This window comes from Symsagittifera roscoffensis, chromosome 3 (genome assembly GCF_963678635.1).
Source record: "Symsagittifera roscoffensis chromosome 3, txSymRosc1.1, whole genome shotgun sequence".
Taxonomy (NCBI): domain Eukaryota; kingdom Metazoa; phylum Xenacoelomorpha; order Acoela; family Convolutidae; genus Symsagittifera; species Symsagittifera roscoffensis.
In genome coordinates this window covers 47,940,713-47,964,545 of record NC_087064.1, presented here as the reverse complement: position 1 = coordinate 47,964,545, position 23,833 = coordinate 47,940,713, and the positions used below count along the sequence as shown (strand labels likewise).

The 23,833-nt window shown below is 37.5% G+C and overlaps 1 protein-coding gene across 1 annotated transcript in view; it reads left to right on the top strand.

Annotated features, from left to right (window-relative positions):
* Window positions 1-22,642, top strand: part of LOC134841740 (uncharacterized) — a gene marked incomplete in the record, with an annotated part of 53,792 nt that extends 31,150 nt beyond the window's left edge. The window contains 6 exon segments of the mRNA XM_063857779.1: window positions 4,564-4,779; window positions 12,639-12,857; window positions 18,927-19,076; window positions 20,810-20,942; window positions 21,929-22,275; window positions 22,626-22,642. Of these exon segments, the coding sequence (XP_063713849.1) occupies window positions 4,564-4,779; window positions 12,639-12,857; window positions 18,927-19,076; window positions 20,810-20,942; window positions 21,929-22,275; window positions 22,626-22,642 (1,082 nt within the window).
* Between the last annotated feature and the right edge of the window lie 1,191 nt (window positions 22,643-23,833).

Genomic DNA, 23,833 nt, shown 5'->3' with positions numbered 1-23,833 from the left:
TTGAACTATTCTCGATAACTTCCCTGCTAAATCAGATATCATTGGTTCAATCAGGACAACAGGTTGTTGTGAGCTTACCTTTAAAATTTTTAGGGACAGTCATTTTTAGAAAAAAGTCAAGGTCTTCAAAGAAGTAAAAGTTTTAAAACTTTGACCGCTTGCGGAAGTAATTTTACTCGCTTCGAAAAATTACCGTGCCAATTCTCAGGTTAAGCTATCAATCGAGAATCCCAACTTTCGTAATTTTGTCTAGTTTATCGGCCACGATCTGCTTTCAGCAGAAATCGGTTACGGATTTTTAAGAAATTTTTTGATTTTTCCTAAAAACTACCTGAGCAAATCTGAGATGAAAATTTCCATCGAAACAAGCAGATGCCCGAGATTTCCTGTAGAAGCAGTTATTTCTTACTTTTTTTAAAGAGAAGCGTTGTCTTTGGGAAAAAATTGAAAGAACAAAAGGCTTCACTCTTCTCATTTGTATAATTAGAGAAACAATTAAGCTTTTGGGCAAAGTCCCAATTTTGAAACGACGCTTTTTGTCGAGCATCACTAAAAAAATTCAAAAAAATTAGGCCCTAGTGTCCTTCAGCGAGACACAATCATTTTGGTTCACCGATTTTTTTTCATCAATTATCTTTTTTTTTTCGACGCATGCTTTCTTATGGTTGTGTTTTATTGCAAGTGATTCGAAGCTCCGCTTGGCCTCTGTGTTCAAATTGGCTTCCAGTACTTCCTAGATTTAAGTGATGTGTTATTTTAATATAGGATTAGACAATGTTTTAAAAGATTTTTTAATAGACCGCTTTCCGACTTTTTGATTTAACACCTCTCAATCTTCTCGAATGTTCCTTGTATCATTTAACACACTGGCTTGATCTGATAATTGCTTTCAGTTTTTTTTCCATAACTTAGTTGTTTTATGAAGAACACACGTCGACACTTCATTTAACTTTTGGTGATTTTCTATAAAAGACTTATTTTTCAATTGAAGCTTCTCAATAAAAATATCTTCTTAAATATTGCTTATAAAAATCTCACATAACATAGACAAAAAAAATATACTGGTTACTAGGCTGTAAAATTTGCGTATCAGTTAGTTCTGATAAACTTGGTAAACTATGGCAGTTGATGGCACTAGTCGAGTCGTTTGACGCATACAATAATTATGATGCATCCTTGCCCACTGTTCGTGAGACGGTCGTGTGAGATGAACTATGTCTGTATATAGATCACCTTTCCTTGTCCTCGTCTTTACAGCTGCTTTCTCATTAGGCTACACCCTAGGCCAATATTTTTAGACCTTGCATGATGAAATAATGCAAAAAGAAGAGATCAATAAATTTCTGCTTAGGTGCTCGTCTGAATTGATATGAGGAAATTAAATCTGGATTTTTTTTGTCAAAAAACAGTAATTACGAGGCTAAACTGTGCATTTTGTGCATTGTAAGTGGAATCTACAACAGGCCAAAATCAGCTTTGTCGCGGAATCCGCATCATTGCTACTTTTCTCTGATCTTCTTTGCTGTTTTTGATTCCACAAACAAGTACCTAAAATACTGTAACGATCAGAATCGCTCCAAAAATATGCGAATTTGCGGAATCCGCAACCGTATTTGCGGAATCCAGAACAAGTTGAGGAATCCACAAACAAATAATAAGACATTTGTGTTGTTAAACTGGGCTGTTGCGGATTCCGCAATTGTAAGCGAAATCCGCAAATTGAAAGTGGAATCCGCAAATGTAAGGGGAATTCGCAAAGTGTAAGTTGGATTCGCATTTTGTTTGCGGATTCAATTTACTATATGTATACATGTAGCAGCGTTTTAAATTATTTTATTTTTTTACTAGGTGGTCACCAGCAAGATCAATCTCAATTACTAAGTTGATCAGCGAACAATTGATTTGATTTCATTTTATCATCTCATCTCAAATACTGCCTTCATGATTCGCCTTCATGAAATTCTCTATCAACTAGATCGGTTTGGGATTTGGGAACTGACCTAACTCGGCGATATATTGGGCGTTGTGTTTTCAATAATTCAACTCATTAACTCGAAATAATGAATATATTCGGTGTTGTTTTTCCAAAACTATGATCCCGAAAATTGCTTGCTGGAATGTGTATCCAAATTACTAAAGAGTGACATCCACCAATTTAGGTAACTTGGTAACTCCACCAATTTTATAAGATTTTCTCGTGGATTCCGCTGACAATGGTTAAGTCCTTGCATATAAGTTTTACATTGATATAGATAAGAATTCCAGCTTTAGCTCTTAATTGTTCATATGCAAGCTCAGTAAAAAACAAAACTCGGAATCCACTTACAGTTTGCGGAATCCACTTACATGTGCGGATTCCGCTTACAAGTTTAGCTATATTTGCTTGTTGAGGAATCCGTGACACAACAAATGTGCCGACAAACTTTGTACAGTGTTTGTACGCGGAATCCACGGAAATTTTGGAACATGTTTAAAGATGGAATCCAGGAACATAGGGGCACAAAATTTTGCGCAAATCCAGTGCAGTTTGGCCTCGTACTGGGTAAAATTATTATTTGTTTGGGTCAGTGTAAATAGTTTTGATGAGTTCATATTTTAAGTTTTCATTTAAATACTGTGATCAGAAGGTAGTCATCAACCTAATATTTTTTTGGTGATCATTGAAAACATTTATGATATTTTTTTGTGGTCTAAAACAATATGAATTTAATCGATTCCCATTTTTTGCTCAGACTTGAAAATGAATTCAATTCAGTTTTCCCTCAAAAATAAAATGCATTATCTTTCATTTGAAGTCCATTAGAATGGATTATATAAAAAGTAGAAAATCACATTAAAGTTGATTTTTTCTACATTTTCCTTGTTTCGCTTGGTTTTGAAAATACATGAGAAAACAAGAGTTGATAACAAAACACGCTCTAAAAACAAAAATTAGATTGAAATTAAGATAATAATTGCTGGGGTGAACCCCTCGACCTGAACCAATCCCCACGCCAGAGCCACTCCGCCCACCAGAGCAGAGTTAACCCGCCACCCTCAATTGTACCAATCCCCCTCACCTGAACCAACCAAACCCCCCGCCCCAATTTGAACCAGCCACCGATCTCACCGGAATTAACTCCACCCCACCTAATACAACCCCCTCCACCTAAATGGACCAGGTGGGAACGGGTTGGGTAGGGGAATTGGGGGTGTATTGGTTCAAGTGGGGGATGGGGGTGTTGTTTCAGCTGGAGGGGGCGGTTCTGGCGAGTGGGATTGGTTCAGGTGGGGGGAGGGGCTTGGCTCAGGTGGTGTGGGGGGTTGTGTTGTATCAGTTGTGGAAGGGGGATTGGGTTGTGTTGGTTCACGTGGGTGGGGGGAGGGGGAGATGGATCAGAACAAAATTGAGTAATTGAGTAACATAAAAATATGGAATCAATAATGACCGGTTAGCTTGCATCAATTGAATTTGGGAGATTGTGTGGTGCTGAATTTTTCGCTACGCGTAAATAATGCGAACTAAAATTTCAGCATCAAATTATCACACCGCTCTTTTAGTCACGTTAGTCAAAAAATGTTATTCGAAAGAATATTCAAAAATATTCAAAAAATTTCCCTCATTTTGGCAGCAACCTGTATTTAGGACACTTGGTTCTCAAATCTTAAATTGTCATCTTTCAGTTGGTTTATACATCATCAAAATTATGATCACACTCCGATAACTTATTAATTCCGAACTGGAAATTTGCGTTTTATCAAGTAATGCATGTGAAAGATAATTCACATCATGAATAACCAGAAGTTTCGGGTCAAAAATTTTTCCTCATTTTGGCCGCTATCTGAAATTTCAGGTCTATAAATTTCCCTCATTTTGGCGGCAATCTGAACTTTTGGAGCAGTAGTTTTCCCTCATTTTTGCCGAAACCTAAATTATCGGTTCAATAGATCTCTCTCATTTTAGCCGCAACCTGAATTTTCGGGTCAATAAAATTCCTTCAATTTGGCCGAAGCCTAAATTATCGATTAAATAAATCTCTCTCATTTTGGCCGCAACCTAAATTTTCGGGTCAACAAATTTCCCTCATTTTGGCCGCAACCCAAATTTTCGGGTCAATAACTTATGTCAATAAATTTTCTCTAAAAAGGGAGGACTTGAACAAAAATAAAATTATTAGAAACACAGAATAAGTTGCGAATTTTCAAGACACTATTTAAATTACCCGAAATTAGCATATTTTTCCTACGCCACATGTAGATGTTTATGGCTTTTTGGAAAATTTGACGACAATTGATATTTTAGTTCTAAAACACTGAGTACTCACGGAATGACAGAAAACAAAAAACCTAAAAAAAATAGATGCATTTTTAAGAAGTTTTTGAAAAGTTTTGACCGATGCAATTGCAGAATTGTGCAAAAGTCAGTCAAAATTGGTTGTCCTATAATAATACCAAAGGAGGGACCCTTTAGATCGGCAGTGAGTCGAATTCCTGAGGGGGAGGGCATCCCCCTAAATCCGCCCATGATTCTAATGGTATCTAGCTCTTTAAAGTAGAAGTTTCTTCATTTTAAAATTTGTTCAGAAATCCAGAGTGTCAAAAACAAATTAATCCAGCGCCTCAACTTCAAGCCAAAAGACTTTAAATGCTCCTTCAGAGGTCCCACAGGCGACAGTCGAATGCACACTATTGAATTTGCCAACACGGACTCTTTCGTCGACTTAAACAAAATGTTCGCCAACTTGACTGTAGCAGAGAGCTCTGGAATCAAAGCAAATGATGCCGAACACATGAGCAAAGGTCTGAACTTCAAACATTTTATCGACTTCTTTCTCTAACCTGTCAAAAACGAAAAAAAAATGTTTGAAACATACTTCACATATTTCCAGAAAAATTTTTTGAGAAAAAGAAATCCGGCTAAGTTGAGGCGGCTGTTATCCATACGGATACAGTAGGTACCGATATGAACTGATATCCATTCGGATATATTAGAACTATGTCTACCTAAGACAGTATATCCATCTTGAGTGCTAACCATATATACTTATGTAAACTGAACTATATAGAAGTCTGATCTAAATTAAGTACCTATTAAACCTAACACCATATTCAATAGTTATTTATGAGTCTCTGTCTCTCTCATGATTTCGAGGTCAGATTCGAATCAGACTTAATTTTCGTAACTGAATTTAAGTTGTTCTCTATCTCTTCGTATTCTATTCTCAGTTAGCGATCAAGCATTGACTTTGACTACATAGATTACACAGTGTATACCTCACCCAACGGTTGAGGGTATAACATGGCGCAGCCAGCACTTACAACAAAAAACCCACTCGGCATTGCCCCATTCTGACAAAAAGCCTCGGCGGAACCGCCAACAGAGTGGGAGAAGTGGAACCAGCAACTCTACTTAGGAATTGTCGCAAAAGATGGCATAAACCTGCAAAAGTTATTACGAGATCCACCTGCAGTGAGAAAACCGCAAGAACCCGGTTATGAACTCCTGATAGAAGGGGAAACTCAAGCACAAACCAGGGACAGGAACATTCGTAACCAAGAAAAAAAGATACAATGGGACAACCAATGTGCACAACTGGACAACTTGGGACCCACCGTGGATGGAATACCATGGGAGGAAGCCGACATAAAAGTCAGAAGCTACATTTACCTAAGTCTTGGAAACGAAGGTCAAAGACGCCTAAACCAACACTATCCCGACATAAAGATACAAGAAATATCAACAAGAGCATTCTGGAATCGATTGGAACACCTTTTCATTAAAGACCGTAATGTTACATTTGATAGATACGAGGCCTTCACAAGAAAGCAGAATAAAACAGAAACGCTGGAACAGTTCCACTGCGGGCTCACTGAATTGGTCATAAAAGGAAACTTCAAATGTCCCAATTGCAACAATAACACATTAGAAACAGAGATTATTCGAGATTTATTCACAGCGAATATGACAAATGATGAAGTACAAAAAGATCTACTTGCCGAGACCAAATCCCCAGAGCAAGCGTTTGAATACGCCATACGCAGAGAAAAAGGGTTGGAAAATCAAATCCAAATCCGCAAGCAGGGTTCCACGACTAATCCTTTTCAACAAACGGGTATAAAAACAGAACCAGTTGGGTTCATTCAAAGAAGAGGAGGGGACCCGTACCGTAATAACAGAAGAGGAAACAATAGCGGTCGAGGACAAACACAGCGGGGAAGCTCGCAACGACAAAACAGAGACAGAAAGCAATCTTGTTTTAAGTGCGGTAATCCGTTCGGACCCGGTCACCTCCAACAATGTCCAGCAAAAGACAAGATTTGCAATAAGTGCACAAAAAGAGGACACTACGCACGACTCTGCAACTCTTCCAATGTTAATGCTATCAGCGAAGAAGCAAATCTCGAAGCGAATGTCCAGGACACCGACATAGCAGCGTATGTCGACTATCTCCAGGCAGGGGATGTCGTCCCGGGATGGGAATTCATAAATCCAGATGACAACAGCGTGAATGCGGTACACTATGAAGAAGAAACGGCAGGAAACTTAACAACAAACGACTTAATAGGACACCTTATTCGAGTTAAAATTGGGACGAACAGCATTACCTTCATTGCCGACACAGGATCCCCAACATCGTTTGTAAATAACAAAACAGCGGTCATATTAGAAAATACGGTGCCACGAACTCGACGGATTCAGCTCAACCAAAATGACGAGGCAAATAGAATGGTCAGCTACAACGGTTACAAAATCCCTGCGTTCGGCAGGCTGATTGCCCCTATAGAATCAGGAGGGTGGACAATCAACACAGCACCATTCGTGGTGGTTGATGATAAACGAGCAAACATCCTGGGTCGCAATTTGCTCCCGCAACTAGGCATTCACCTTCAACAGGAAAAACCAACTGGTAAGTCAATCAATTACATTACAGATCCAGAACAATCAGACACGGCCATCACAAACTGGGTTAAAACAACATACCCAGGGTTGTGCACTCGTATCGGCCGATCTAAAAACCATGAAGTTCATACGAAATTTTTACATGACTTCAAGGCACTTCAACAAAAGGGCCGCCGAATCCCGATTCATATTCAGGAAAAAGTTGAACAAGAACTTAAATCTTTAATTGACCAAGGCCATATCGTGAAGCTCGACAGTTGTAGCGACAAACAATTTATTAGTCCAATCGTTATCACGGTAAAGAAAGATCAGTCAATCAAGTTAGCCATGGACTCAAAACAAATCAACAAAGCGATACATAAAAATAAGTATCAGATGCCTAACATCGACGTTCTGCTCGACAATGTGGCACAATCAGCTCAGGAGGGAAATGGCAAACCAGGCACAACATATTTTTCTACCATCGATCTCCGATATGCATATAGCCAATTAAAATTAGATGAAAAAACTAAAACGCAGTGTAACTTTAGTATAATCGGTGGACAAGCGACGGGAACCTATCAGTTCCAAACAGGATTTTACGGGCTCACGGACATGCCCGCAGAATTCCAGAAAGCCATTGACCTAACGTTAAACAACGAAAAAGATACTTTCGCATTTCTAGATGATATATTAATTATATCTCACGGAACAAAAGAACAACACATGGAAAAACTGAAAAAAGTATTAGATAAACTGGATCAGGAAAATATGGCGATTTCTTTAAACAAATGCAAATTCGGCTGTAAAGAGGTCGAATGGCTGGGATTCATAATAAATGAATACGGGACAATACCAATGCACAAGAAAACCGAAGCTATCACTAATCTACAACACCCTAAAACCTTCAAACAAAGTTTTATGGGTTCGATTCATCATCTAAATAAATTCATACCCAACCTGGCACAATTGTGCACACCATTAAGGCCGCTCTTATCATCTTCTTCTAAATTTCACTATGTTTGGAACCAAGAACATGAAAAGGCATTTCAGACAATCCTGACAGCGGTGCGAAACATCACAGAAAATCGTCACTTTGTGAGCAACCGAGAAACACGGATAGTCTGTGACGCCAGCCGCGAGGGTATAGGAGCTGCTCTCGAACAGGAAACTCCAGACGGATGGGGTACGGTGGCGTACGCGTCCAGATTCCTAAATGCATGTGAAAATAAATATTCAGTAAATGAATTGGAACTCCTAGCTGCGGTATGGGCTATTGATCATTTTAAATATTATCTGTATGGCCGCCGCTTTACACTAATTACTGATCATCAAGCTTTGGTTAGTGCCCTAAATAGCAATAAAAGTAATAAAACTTATCAAAGTCGCCTAACCAGATGGATTGACCGTCTTATTCCATTCGATTTTGACATCAAACACCTTTCCGGCAGTAAAATGGGCTTAATAGACTATATTTCGCGCCATCCGGTAGGAAAACCACAACCTCCCGCATATTGGGATGAACATTTTGTTGTCGCACTAATAGACGATTTCATTTCTTGCCTGGAATTTCAAGACAGCACTATAGCTAATATCGAAATGATTGAAAATCCATACGGATTTCTAAGCACATTACAGCTCGACCGGAACGAAAACTTTAATCGTTCGCTTTCGCACACAAAAGAAACACATTTCACTGTTAATGATCATTCTCTCTCAAACAGTCACTCTCCGTCACGATCAAAATTTTCAAATTTCTCTCAATCAAATCGAAACATTTCAAACTATAGTCCGGATAATTCAAACATTTGCCACCAGCCTTCAACAAATCAATTACGTAAAGAAGAAAATACAAGTAGTCATCAACAACAACAAGTGTATTTTAATTCAACATATATTAACCCAGCCGCTAACAACATGAGCCGCCAATTGCAGACAGGAATGTCATTACCCCCTTTCAAAAGAATCATGAGGAAATGCCACAGCGGCCAACAGACTACTTTATCGTTTCCACCTGCTAAACATACGTCATTCGCTGAAATGCCCGTAAAACCAGGCCAATCCACACTGTCCTTTAGCGATGTTCGTCATCAAGTAATTCCCTCAAAAGATAGCTTCACATTCGTCAGGAAATCAGATCAGCTATGCCAAACGGACCCAGAGGAACAAACGGAGTGTCAAGCAATCTCAATGGAGGACGAAGATGTGCCCCTCTTCCGAAAGAATCTCAGAAAGGCACTGGACGTGGATTTCATTGCGGCCGCCACAAAACGCGACAGAAACCTCCAGCCTCTGATCAACATGATCAGAAACCAAAAGTGGGAACAAATAAAGGCCTGTTACGGCCCTTATTTTTATAACGTGCGCGACCGTTTGTCAGTCCGAGACAATGTGCTACTCTATGACGACAGAGTAGTAATCCCGAAACAACTTAGACAGATTGTATTGGACTCAATTCACTTAACCCACCCAGGACAAGGCAGTATGTTAGAAGCTGCCAAACATATTTGGTATCCATACCTCCACCGGGACATAGTGACGGCAGCACAGAATTGCAAGGAGTGCCGCACCAAAGGTAAGAACCTTCGGGTGATCTCCGGGAAAAAACACTATACTAGTCTTGACGCCGTAGTAGAACCGAACGAGGAAATCCAGCTGGATTTTGCTGGACCGCTACCGGATGAGAACGATAAAAACGTGTACATTCTGGTCGGGGTAGATAGGTTCTCGCGATTCCCATACGCAAAAGTAGTAGCAAATAACAAAGCAGACACAATCATAAGATTTATGCAAACACATTTGGTCAACCAAGGGGTACCAAGAAATATCCGGTGCGACCAAGCTCAAGGGTTTCGGGCTAAGAAATTTATGATCTACTGCAAAAGCAATAACATTAAATTAATATTTGCCCCAGTGGATGACCATCGCTCCATGGGCATGGTGGAAAGACTAATTAGAACTCTGAAAACTCGTCTCTCTATAATGAAGATAGATAAGAATAACACACCATACAAACTAGCGTCAGACGTGGCGGAATTAATCAAAACACTGCGCATTACCCCACACGCCACAACAAAAATTACACCGTTTGAGGCGCACTATGGGCGTAAACCAAACACACCATTAACTAATATTTGCACTACACCTAAAATTTCTAATCTATCATGGGAAAATACAAAACTTTCGTGCCTAGATGAGAAGATGCTTACAAAATCCGCCCTCACGCCTGAGGCCATCTGGAATAGGGATCTCAATAGCGAGGATGAGCTCAGTGTTGTGTACAAACAGACATATCTTCCTGAACCCTCTTACGAACCAGCAGGACCATCGTCACAGGTGGTAGGAACCAGTACCCCAGGACACACAATCCCTAAACGGGCCATCCCTGAGACAACGAAAGAGCAAACGAAACAAACGCAACGGAAACAACCCTTACTGTCGGACACAGACAACGATGAACTGTTCGACCAGGCCCTGCTACGTAAATTCCCAATAGGTGCGCACCTTCCACTTAATAATATACCCTATGATTTACAAAAGGTTAAACGGTCGTTTCTCGCCGAAAACCCCAAAATGAACATAGCAAATATTAGAACACGAAAACCAATTCGGTGGCTTACACAACAAGAGAAACAAAGAATCGAAAGAGCTCCCTTGGTGTTCCTAAAAGATCGGTTTAAAGGACCCCAAAACACCATAGATCCGGTGTTAGGAAAACGCATTGAACAGGTAGCGCGAAAATCGGGCACAATAGCACGCAAAACAAAAAATCCTGGGGTGTTTGGGCCACAATTCAAAATCATCGAAAACGGGTCAATAATTAATTATTCCCCACACACTGCATGGGTTCGGGAAGACGGAAAGCAACCAAGGGTCATAAGACACGACGGTCTAGCTTTTGTACCTGATCCACGGGTGTATGGAAAGTGTCGACCGGCACAATTAAAGGATTTCGTAGCGTATAAGCACTTACCAAGAGCAAAATCCCGTATTTTAGACACAGAACCCAAACAGTGTGAACCAACTGGCTCGAAAAACCCGAAGAAGAAAATACAACAAGGAAACCCGGCGGGTAACACCTCAACGCCAACAAGCCCAAAACGAAAACCGCCCAAAAATGTCGAAGAACTTATTCGACAAACGACCAACAGAAGGAAATTAGGACATGATCGGATTCACAGAACGAACCCCACAACCTCAAAAGCCCCCACGAGGAAAATCCAGACAGCGATAACTAGCAACTTAAAATCACCGAGCCGAAAAGGACAAGGTAGTCCAAATAAAACGCGCAAGGAGGAAAACAAGACCGTCGAATTTGCTTGCGATACATCAATCTCCATCTCATCCGACGACTCAATCATTCAAGACTTGAGACCAGCAACACACATGCCACCAGCCAAAAAACTAGATCGAAAAAATACGCCACCCCAAGACACAAATGAGAGTACCAAATCAAAGGATACAATTCCATGCCGTCGATCCACAAGAACTAAAACAAGCGCCCTGGCCCTAAAATTCGGAAATGCAATCCCGATCAACAAAATTGCCGGAAGTAATTCCGACACTGAGGTATGTCTCATAACGGTGCAACAGGATAAAAGAGAACCAACTGGCCAAATTGTCACTGTTCACGAATCCTCAACTGATATAGAGTGCATAGAAATTGATTCAAGGGACAAAGCATCAAGCCAATCCTCTGAGAAAACACCCGAGCAGCTGAGAGTTACAGCATCCGGCGAGGGAACAGGCGGCCCACTCGAAGCGGAGTACGAGCCTACCAATACAGTGAAAACACCGACCCAGTTATCCACACATACGCCGTCCCCACGGAGTAGTCCAAGAGCAGAATTAGATACGTCATCTACGTCAATTGGCCTAAATGACCCACAACAACGACCGATAAGCTCACGTTACGTCATTGACAGACCTAACGAAACGACATGCTCACCGGACAAATCCTTCATCGAAAACTTCAATGATGCAATGAAAATTCTGCAGTCCATCTCTCCGCCCAAAAATTCAATGACCTTTCAACGGGAATACGAGATACAAGAACGATCTAAACGCCCAAGTAAACAGGACAACTATAACAAGCCAGGCACTCCACAGACATCATCGGAACGAAACTCTCAACAGATATCTCAAGTACCGTGGAATGAAGACGACCCCAAATCACAAAAAGACGCTGCGGACGATATAAAGAATATATGAGATGTATTCTTCATATAAGAAAAAGGGGAATGTTATCCATACGGATACAGTAGGTACCGATATGAACTGATATCCATTCGGATATATTAGAACTATGTCTACCTAAGACAGTATATCCATCTTGAGTGCTAACCATATATACTTATGTAAACTGAACTATATAGAAGTCTGATCTAAATTAAGTACCTATTAAACCTAACACCATATTCAATAGTTATTTATGAGTCTCTGTCTCTCTCATGATTTCGAGGTCAGATTCGAATCAGACTTAATTTTCGTAACTGAATTTAAGTTGTTCTCTATCTCTTCGTATTCTATTCTCAGTTAGCGATCAAGCATTGACTTTGACTACATAGATTACACAGTGTATACCTCACCCAACGGTTGAGGGTATAACAGCGGCCAAGAAGGATTTTCTATATGCATCAATTTATCAAGTCAAATCACGAGCAATTGACATCATCGGCAAAACAATCTTTTTAAAAATACTTTCTTGTTGAAGCTTTAACCTTTCTTTTTGTGGTTTAACGGTTCTCTGGTGTAAATTTTTATTTTCTGTTGTTTTCAGAGCTCAACGGACTACTTTTTGCAAAGCCGGTAGAAGAAAAAGCACTTCCTTCTGTGAAAGTGATTGAAAACGAGTGGATTGAAAGACAAAAAGCAGAGAAGATTCTGAGACCTGCACCGACAATCGAAGAGAACCAGAGATCGGAGAACATCAAGGCGCGACTGGAGAGAGTGCAGCAAAATACCTACCAAGTACTGCAGACTGTCCTGCAACAGCAAGGTGAGCAGGGGCGGATTTGGGGGGGGGGAGGCGGACGTACCCTTCCCCTCAGGGATTCGACCCCTTGCCGACCCAGAGGGTCCCCCTTTGAAATATTTTAAAATATCCATTTTTGGCTGACGGACCCTAAAACTTTTCTAAAGGCGGGTTGACAAAAAAATGCTTATCATACGATTTTCATATATGAAAAAAATGCTTATCATACTCTTTCATACCATTTCATAGAGTAAAAGTGTATGTATGAAAGTAGCAAAATAAGCTTTTTTTTCATATATGAAATTGAATGAAAAGCATTTTTTCCATACTATGAAATTGTATGATAAGCATTTTTTCCATAAATGAAAATTCAAAAAATTTAAAAACCGAAAATAATAAAAACCGAATCACTAACCAAGGATGTTTTGTCGTGAGAAAACCCAGAGTGTAACTGGCAGTTACCACGCATTTAAACTGTTTTTGGTGGTGTTAACCATAAAAGTTAATTTTAATATTTTCACATGGAAATATATACAAAAAAAGTAATTTTTCGAATATGGCTAGATATTTTTTAGATTGAAAACTTTGATGGTTGAGAAAAGAAAGCCTGTTTTTTTTTTACAAACTTATTTTTATCTTAGCAAATGAAACAAAAGATAGTAATCGTGTTTTCAAAAAAAACATTTTCATGTAATTTTTGGGTTTTTTGGGTGAGAAACTCATCCTGGACTACGTTATAAACACAAAAAGGTCAAAATTTGCATGCAAATTGTTTTTTTCGTAAAATTTATAATTTAGCACAAATGCAAATTTGCAGCCAAAAAAGGGATTAAAAATTTTCTACCTCAAATTTTTATTTTTGTTTATGAAAAAATGCATATCATACAATTTTCATAATAGAAAACTTTATGATAAGCAGTTTTCTGACCGAAATTGAATTTATGTTTTTGATGTCAATTTGTCCTCTATCATAGATATACTTATTTAAATCTATTTAAAGTTACCCAGACACGTTTTCTGGTGATTTTTGAAAATTTTATTTTTTCTATGACCAAATGACTATTTTATAATTTTCACAATTTTCACACTCTGCGCATTTTGAAATATGCAACAGCAACGGTATAAAAGTCCGTGAGGCCACAATTCGTAACAAGGGACAGTTCCTGACAAACGACAATTTGAAAGAGTAGATTCGTAAGAGTAAGCGGGGCATACTTATTTGCGCGCAATATTCTGCTCGAGCTGTTATGTAAGCGCAGCGGAGCAAGCGTATCCTACTTACCAATGTCTTGTTACGAATTCTTGCTTGTAATGAATTGTCGCTTGATAAAAACCACAAATTGAAAATTTTCTTCAGTGGAAAAATTTCGGCAAACATTCATAAAAACTCAACCGAGCAAAGAAAGCTTTTAGACATAATGTTTCTTTTTTATCAATTTTTGCAGTTTTTTTTTGCAAAATTTCACCGACGAAAAAAAAAGATTTTTTTTTACATTTTTCGGTCAACTTAGGTTTGCTTTGAGCTACGTTTTCTATAATAAAAACATGTGGTTGACGAACTAATATTATCCCAACAAACAACCCAACAATCAACAAACGATCGAGTCAGTATATAAATCCAATTGGCTAATGTGTTCAAAAAGCAAGTGTTTTGTAATCGAGAATTAGACCTATTTTTCGAGAAATAGACCAAAAATGAAAAACAGACGCGTATCGTAAAGATATGTCTGCTGCGCTGCTGAGCTGAAATTTTGCTCGAGTGTTGTAAAGCTAGCGAGACGGTATTTGTCGCGAGTTTCCAGCTAATGTTTGCAAAAAAAAAGGAAAAAATGAGCAACACCGCTAACAACATATTCGGATCCATATAATAAAAGACTGCACAGCAAAAACACGCAGATGTCGTAGAATTATTTTTTGGTTTTATTATACACGGTACATATATCTAGCCATATTTTTTTTTAGTTATGTTTCATATCAAATATAGTTAACAAGGTACAAACTTCGTATATGCTTAACTGTTCAATTTTTTCTTTATAGAGGGGGGGGGGGGGAGGATATTCGTTACAAGGTACCATAGGGGGGAAATAGTTAACAAGATCTGTTACCTAAATCAGGCATTGTGAGAGGTATAATCAATTATTATCAAAAAGTACACCCAAAAGGTTTCTAATAAAAACTTCGTTTTACTACTACAAATTGCGAGGCACTTTTTGGTACAATTTTTGCATTACATGCATTTTCTTTTTATGTTAAAGTTTTTTAAGGATGTGTGAAACTTTATGGTTATCACTTTTTCAGAAACAAAAGACTTGGTTTTTGGTGCTTTAGTTCCTTTTATGTTTCGTAAAATGCATCCAAAATCTCTAAGAGAAACTGCGTTTTTAAGATACGCTAGCTTTCAATCACTAAGATAACAAAAGTTCTACGCGTTATAAGATAACAAAAATTCTACGTGTTCTATTTATGACCCTCACACGCTACCCGCGTTTAAGAAAAGTGAAAACAAAACTATTATAATGGATTTTCCTGGTCTATAATGTTGAAAATATAAACGATTCCCATGTTAAGTTCAGACAAGAAAATTGGACTAAAAATTGATTTAAATCCATTTTTTCTCGCCAAAACAAATTGCATTATAATTCATTTTGAACCCATTAAAATGGATTTTATAATAAGTAGAAAATCACATTAAAATGGAATTTTTGCCACTTTATTTTTGTTTCTTGCGTCGTGCAAAATTTTGCAAGAATTTCAGCACTTATCAATTGAGTTACACGGAAGCTTTGCAAAGCAAGTGTACGGCCTGGCCTAATCCATTCAAAATCCTAAACTCAAACTGCGAAAAGATTCCGTTGAGCTCTTATCAACCCCCCCCCCCCACCTGAACCCACCCCCACCTAAACCCACCCCCACCTGAACCCACCCCACCTGAACCCACCCCCACCTGAATTCATCCTCACCCCTACCTAAACCCATCTGAACACGTTACGTTGGGGGGAGGGGGGTTTGTTGTAAATGGGAAAACGCTAGGGGGTAATGTTGAGTAATATAAAAAAGTAACAAAAATATCAAAAATAGATAGAAAAAATTTCAATTGAACAACAAGTAACCAACGTAACCAACTCTTATTTAAAACATAGAATATACTTTATATGCGTTACAATTTGCATCTCAGTAAAGTGCAAAAAAAATCTATCATAAAATAGTTTCATTGTCAGTGTCCACAGTAGTGAAAACAAATCGATTATAATGGGTGAAAAAAGGATTTTGTTGCCTCGAAAAACAGTATTAATCTAATCCATTTTTATATTTTTAGTTGACCATAATCGATTGTTTTCACTTTTTCGGACACTAACAAAGAAACTCAATTATAATCGATTTTTAATCATGGAACTCCAATGATGGTATGTATTTTAGTCGAAATTTAGCCATCAAGTTTTGAGCATGAAATTATATTACAAGGACAAAAAATTGCTTCAATCATACAATTTACTTAGCAAAAACAAGCAGATGTCGTAAAATTATTTTTAAAGATACGCTAGCTTTCTATCACTAAGATAACAAAAGTTCTACGCGTTTTAAGATACCAAAAGTTCTACGCGTTCTATTTATGCCCCTCACACGCTTCCCGCGTTTAAGAAAAGTGAAAACAAAACGATTTTGATGGATTTTCCTGGTCTATAATGTTGAAAATATAAACGATTCCCATGTTACGTTCAGACAACCAAATTGGACTAAAAATTGATTTAATTCCAATTTTTTTCGCCACAACAAAATGCATTATAAATCATTTTGAACCCATTGTAATGGATTTTATAATAAGTAGGAAATCACATTAAAATAGATTTTTTTTCCATTTTATTTTGTTTCTTGCGTCGTGCTAAATTTTGCAGGAATTTCAGCACTTATCAAGTGAGTTACACGGAAACTTTGCAAAGCGAGAGTACGGCCTGGCCTAATACATTTCAAAACCTAAGCTCAAATTGCAAAAAGATGCTGTTGAGTTCTTCCCAACCCCCACATCCCCCCTCCCCCCTCGCTAGTATTGTCGCTAGTAAGAATTCATAAAGGCAACTTTTATCAACCCACGTCATTTTGCAACAGATGATTTTATGTATCAAAAGACCATATGGATATTGGCTTTCAAAATTGAAAGTCAGACGCGCATCGTCAAGATATGACTGCTGCGCTGCTGAGCTGAAATTTTGCTCGAGTGTTGTAAAGCTAGCGAGATGGTGTTTGTCGCGAGTTTTCAGCTAATGGTTGCAAAAAAATAAAAAAAATGAGCAAAAACGCTTACAACGTATACGGATTCATATAAAAAAGACTGCGTAGCAAAAACAAGCAGATAACGTAAAATTTTTTTTTGATATTATTATACACCGTACATATATCTAGCCAGATTTTTTTTCAGTTATATTTCATAATAATTATAGTTAACAAGGTACAAATTTAATATATGCTTTACTGTTCAATTTTTTCTTTATAGGGGGATACTCGTTAGAAGGTAACATGGGGGGAATTTACAAGATCCGTTACCTAAATCAGGCATTGTCAGAGGTATAATGAATTAATATCAAAAAGTACACCCAAAAGGTTTCTAATAAAAACTTCGTTTTACTACTACAAATTGCGAGGCACTTTTTGGTACAATTTTTGCATTGCATGCATTTTCTTTTTATGTTAAAGTTTTTTAAGGATGTGTGAAACTTTATGGTTATCACTTTTTCAGAAACAAAAGACTTGGTTTTTGGTGCTTTAGTTCCTTTTATGTTTCGTAAAATGCATCCAAAATCTCTAAGAGAAACTGCGTTTTTAAGATACGCTAGCTTTCAATCACTAAGATAACAAAAGTTCTACGCGTTATAAGATAACAAAAATTCTACGTGTTCTATTTATGACCCTCACACGCTACCCGCGTTTAAGAAAAGTGAAAACAAAATTATTATAATGGATTTTCCTGGTCTATAATGTTGAAAATAAAAACGATTCCCATGTTAAGTTCAGACAAGAAAATTGGACTAAAAATGGATTTAAATCTGTTTTTTTTCTCGCCAAAACAAAATGAATTATAATTCATTTTGAACCCATTATAATGGATTTTATAATAAGTAGGAAATCACATTAAAATGGAGTTTTTTCCACTTCTTTTGTTTCTTGCGTCGTGCAAGATTTTGCAAGAGTTTCAGCACTTATCAAGTGAGTTACAAGGAAACTTTGCAAAGCGAGAGTACGGCCTGGCCTAATCCATTTCAAAACCTAATCTCAATTTGCAAAAAGATTCCGTTGAGCTCTTCCCAACCCCCCTCCACTTTAACCCACCCCCGCGCCACCTGAAAACAACCCTCCCACCACCTGAACCCACCCCCTCCCCACCTGAACCCTACCTCCCCCCCCACCTAAACCCATCTGAACATGTTACGTTGGGGGGAGGGGGGTTTGTTGTAAATGGGAAAACGCTAGGGGGTAATGTTGAGTAATATAAAAAAGTAACAAAAATATCAAAGTTAGGAAAAAAATGCAATTGAACAAGTAACCTACGTAACCAATTTTAATTTAAAACGTAGAAAAGACTTTATGTGCGTTGAAATTTGCCTCTCAGTAAAGTGCAAAAAATCGGTCATAATTTAGTTTCATTGTCAGTGTCCACAAAAATGAAAAAAAAATCGATTATATTGGGTGAAAAAAAAAAGATTTTGTTGCCTCGAAAAACAGTAACACTATAACCCATTTTTAATTGATTATAATCGATTTGTTTTCACTTTTGTGGACACTGACAAGGAAACTCAATTATAATCGATTTTTAGTCATGGAACTTCAATGCGGGTATGTATTTTATTCAAAAACTAGCCATCATGTTATGAGCATGAAATTACATTATATGTACAAAAAGTTGCTTCAATCACACAATTTCCTTAAATGGAATTATTTAAGAGTTTAAAAATGCGTTCATGGGATTATTTATACTACTAGCTTTTTTGGAGATTATTTATTCTTGTATGGGATTATATATTCTACTATTTTTTTTTGTTACTCAAGTAGATTGACAATGTTTCAGCTGGTATAGATTTAACTTTCGAAACAAGTTTGTAGGTTGTGAAGCTTTAATGACTGATGATGAGGAAGATGACGACCTACGAGGCGCTTCTCAGACAATCCTGGACTATATATTTACTCCCAATTGGAAGGATTATTCGACGAATCACGACAAAGAACAACTAGCCATGTCTTTGCCAAAAGGAAATCCATATGCTTCAAATGATTCAATTTAGAGAGAAATGAAGACTGCTCGTATATCAGAGCGAATCCCTGAATGTTCCGACAGCACTTTAAGGCCAATGAAAAACTTTTTTTGGACTGACTAAGGGGTTTTCAATTTTTCTTCTCTTTATACCCCTCACACGCTATGTAAAATACAAACAGTTTATTTAGCCTCTTGTATTGTTTAATAGGACTAAATTGCCCGTTAATTTATGCAAAAAAGATCACAGGTGAATTTTTTTCAATTCGAACAGCAAATTCTTTCTTATGGTATAAAAAAGTTCCATCAAAATCACTTATTTGAAAAATCGAAAATTGACTGATTAAAAAGCATCCCTTTGGATAATATTTCTGTAGTTTCCTCAACACTCGGACCAACAAGACTGCTCGTATTAATTGTCTCAAATGGACAATATTTAAACCTTTATGTTTACGAAAAATGATCACAGGCGGAGGCAGGTTTTCAAAAATGTTTGGCAAATTTTTGAAGAAAAGTGGTTTTTGGGCACTTTTTGGATAATTTCGACAAAAAGTTCGAATTTCCGGCGCACGCTCCCCTTCAAAAAAATGAGTGGATATTGGCGCCCTCAAAATTATTGTATATTGAAAATAGTGTATTTTTCGGATTGATCGGTCTAGAATGGATCAAATTAATAAGATGTCATAAAATATACCAAAGGGCAGGGGGGATTTAGGGGGGGGGGGGGGGGGGGCAGGGATAGATTTTGCCCATCCCCCCTTTGGTACTTTTTAAGAAATCTACTTTTGGCCGACCGACCCTAAAATTTTTTAAAGGCGCCTTTGGTGCCAATATATCCTAACTTTGAGAGGGAGAGCGCGCCAAAATAAACGCGATTTTTTGTCAACATTTTTCAAAAAGTGCCCAAAAACGGCTTTTTTGACCTTTTTTCAGAAATTTTCTTGCGGCGCAAAAAATTTGGCCGAAACAGCGTCTTTTTAGTGCTTTAGAAGAGCTCGGAAAATCAAATTAAATTAATTTGATCGAACTAAAAAAAGTCGTTGAAGGGACCTTGTGGTTGGCGAGAGGGTCGAAAAGAAGCACCATGTAAACCAGCCCCAACCACATGAGGAATTTTTTTTTATTTTTGAGCTCAAGTCGATAACAACTTTCGTATGATTGCTTAAAAGTTTTTCAAAATGCTAGATGATAAGGCAAAATTTGTCTGGAAAAAACCATTCCCATCACAAATATTTCAGCCTTTCTTCAAAAATATATTTTTTTCTTGCTTATTCCATTATTAATCAAAGTTGCTCAAGCCAAGGATAGCCGGTCGCTGGGCAGGTAGCACAGATTTTTCCGCCCAAAAAATTTCAAATGATAAAAAAACCATTCAAAAAATAACAAAAGGTTTAAAAAAGTTTCAGTTTTTCATAATCAAAACTTTTAATCGGTGCTTTTTCATAACAAAGGGCAGATGACACGAAAGATGTTTCAGTTTATTTTTGAATACTCATTGTTAAGATTAAGTTCTGGGTGATTTTGTCAAATAATGCTGCTAAAAAAGACATTTGCCTGGAGATTGAAAAACTACTCCTGTACAAACATTCCACCACCTTCTCAGAACAAAAAAAAAACGTTTCAATTTTAACGAAAGGCAGCAGCATGTTTTCATTCAAAGTCTTACACCTTAAAGATTTACTGAACGCGCGTCTTGTTAATTGAATTATTTGATTGAATCGCTTAAATCCAGGAATGCTTCTTAATGACTCATTCAAGCCCAGTAATCCGAAGATTAGAACAGTCAGACTGAATATGCAGAGACAGGCTCTGGCCGCTTTCAACTGCCAATCGCCCTCACACATCGGTGTAAAAATCAACCCAAATCAGTGAGTATTGTAGCCAATTACTATATCTTCTACAAAACTAGATACGAAAATTGCCCAATCAAAACCAAAAGCTTTTTTTCTATAATAACTATTTTTTTTCAACAAAGTAAAAATCATGCTAGCTCAATTTAATAGACCTTTGAATTTCTAAGGAAAGTTTCGTTAAGCAAAATTGATTAAAGAGTCATTTATAAGAACTTTTGGGGCCCGAAACGAATATCCTATGAAGAACTTATTCGGTGATCTGTGTTTTTGGCAGACACGCTTATAACTCTTCCCCAGTGTAGATTGTACTTCTAGTCAATTTCTACAAATGAAAAAGTATCTGTAATGAAAAACTTAGTACCTTAAAGATATCATTGAAATTGATCGTTATAATTAACTCTGGTCGTTATAAAGTAAAATTTCAAATTATTAAAGACTTATGGACACCTATCTTTTTCGTTCGAAACGCAATTATAAGTTTAGCAACACTAAGAATTTTTTATAAGAAAAAAACAATTTGGTTGCTGTTTAGCTGCCAGCAAAAACTGCTATTAAAAAACCAATTTGGTTGCTGTTTAGCTGTCAGCAAAAACTGCTATTGCACTTCTCACCAAGATGAGATGATTGTCTTCACGGTTGTCTATACGGTCTTTAACAAGAAGGTTCCCGAGCTACCGAAGTTTCGATTGGCAAACAGAAAAGTCATTTGAATCAATGGTTTTGCGAATGAGTTTATGTCAGTCCAGATTTTGAGAAAATTTCAACCAAAAGTTGTGGAACAATTTTAATTTTTCAAGGTTCAATAATCAGTTCACATAAAAACAATCAATTTCAATTCCAAACTTAGGAGCCTGCAATTGACTTCGCAGTAGAAATAAGCATGCGCTTTATTAACTTCGCGTAATAAACATTTATTGTTCTTAGATAATTTCAAACGAGTTAACTTTTGAACATTTGACTCTGGAAATTATAGAATTAGATTGAACAGTTATTTTATGCAGGTTGAATATGGAAATAACAGTGAGCAAGACCTCTGACGAAGTTGGCGAAAAAATCTGGGAGGTTGTCCAAAAACACAAAAAGAAAAACTGGCTGATCCATAAAAATTACATCGAAGATGTACAGAAGAACCAGGTTCCACTGTTCAAAATTAGCCCATCCGATTTGAACCCAGACCTGGACATCTGGTATCCGAACCAGAACTACGAGAGAAAAACCATCAACGGAATCTCGTACATTATGCCCAACTGTGATTGGGTGAGAATTCACTTGAACACTGATCGATTCATAGAAAAACGACCGTGGATCTCAAAGGCGGCAATAGCTTACCACGGAAGTAGCCATGAAGGTAGGTTTACTTACTCCTCGGTTAAGCTTACTTACAACATTGGTACTTCGGGGCGCATCCATCAAATCTGAAAAAAAAATCATCTAACATATAGGCATTCTGGCCAAACACAACATCAGTACCACAATTGAAAAAATCGAAATGGTAAGCGATAGTACAAAGGGAGTCTTCAGAAGAAAGAAAACGAATCTCCCGATCTGTTACTCAAAAAACCGGCAAAATTAATTACTACGAAAACGACCTTTTGTGCAGACGAGTAGAGTGCATATAGTGCACTATGATGGAGGATTTCATACATGGAAGGCCATTGGGTATAAAATCATAATGGTTATCGTGTATAAATTGATCAGCAACCATCACCATGTAAACATCCCAGTTGTCACCATCTATTGTTTTATACCTGAAAGACCTCATAAAAAAGTTTAGAATATTATTGTCTATTGCCACTAAACGTTGCGGTTACATGTTTGGCGCGATAAAAGTTTTGCTTAAGCTTCATTTCAATAACAACTGGTCTGTATCACTGCTCTTTTTTCCGCCTGCTCAGATGTCCTCAAGGCCCTGATTCAAAATCAGTTTACGTACAAATACATACCAAAGTATGCTAAAAAGAGCCTACCTTAAATGAACACGAATATATCCGCAATAAACTGGATCCTAAAACTGGACAAAAGCTCACACTTAAAAACATTGAAAACACGGAATAACGAGAAGTAAAATTTATTGTTCACGCAAAACTCTATTTATAAACCTGATCTTTTTTACTATACAAAGACTAATGTGTTTTGTCTCTTGATCAATTCGCGGCCTCTTTGATTATGGTTCTTCTGCGCCTTCTTCAACTGCTTTAATATTGAAGAACGACTTCTTGAACAATGACGACTCCTCCTGGATAGAAAAATTGGGCTTCATATCGACAATATCCTTGTTATCTATATCACTCTGTTTTTTTTCTGGTGCTTTAATCAGACCGTCATCTGAAGTTTGTCAACTGATATTGACCTGGTAAATCTAACTGTCAACTGTCGAACGAGAAGTTGTTTTTGCGTAGTGTCAACAGCCAAAATATCCTCAGGGTAGTCGTCATCTTTTTCCTGATGGTCCCAATCAACCTTTTAAGTGTTTAAGAATTTTTCAGAAACCCTATCTAGAATCGTTTCCATCCCACAAGCCTGGCTGATGACGATACTCAAATTTGCTATCAAGTTTTCTAATTAGTCCCTGTTAGTGAATTCTTCAGACCCCATTTTAAAAATCGTTTCAGTCCCAGGACAATCTTCCGTTTCGACAGTGTTGACAATCTTCAAAACTGGCGTCCCTTTTTTCATCAGGCGTGTCGACATTTTCAGCGGAGTTGTTGTCATTTTGTCATTCGCTACTTGATGATTTGAAACAATTTTAACTTTCAAGTTTCAACAATCAGTCAAATAAAAACGGGCATATTTTAACTCCAAATTAGGAGCATGTAAGAAACTTGGCTACAGATAATCGAAGAGTTTTTAGTTTTTTCATAAAATTTTTGACTCTACAATGTATAGAAGTAGATTGTAATAACATT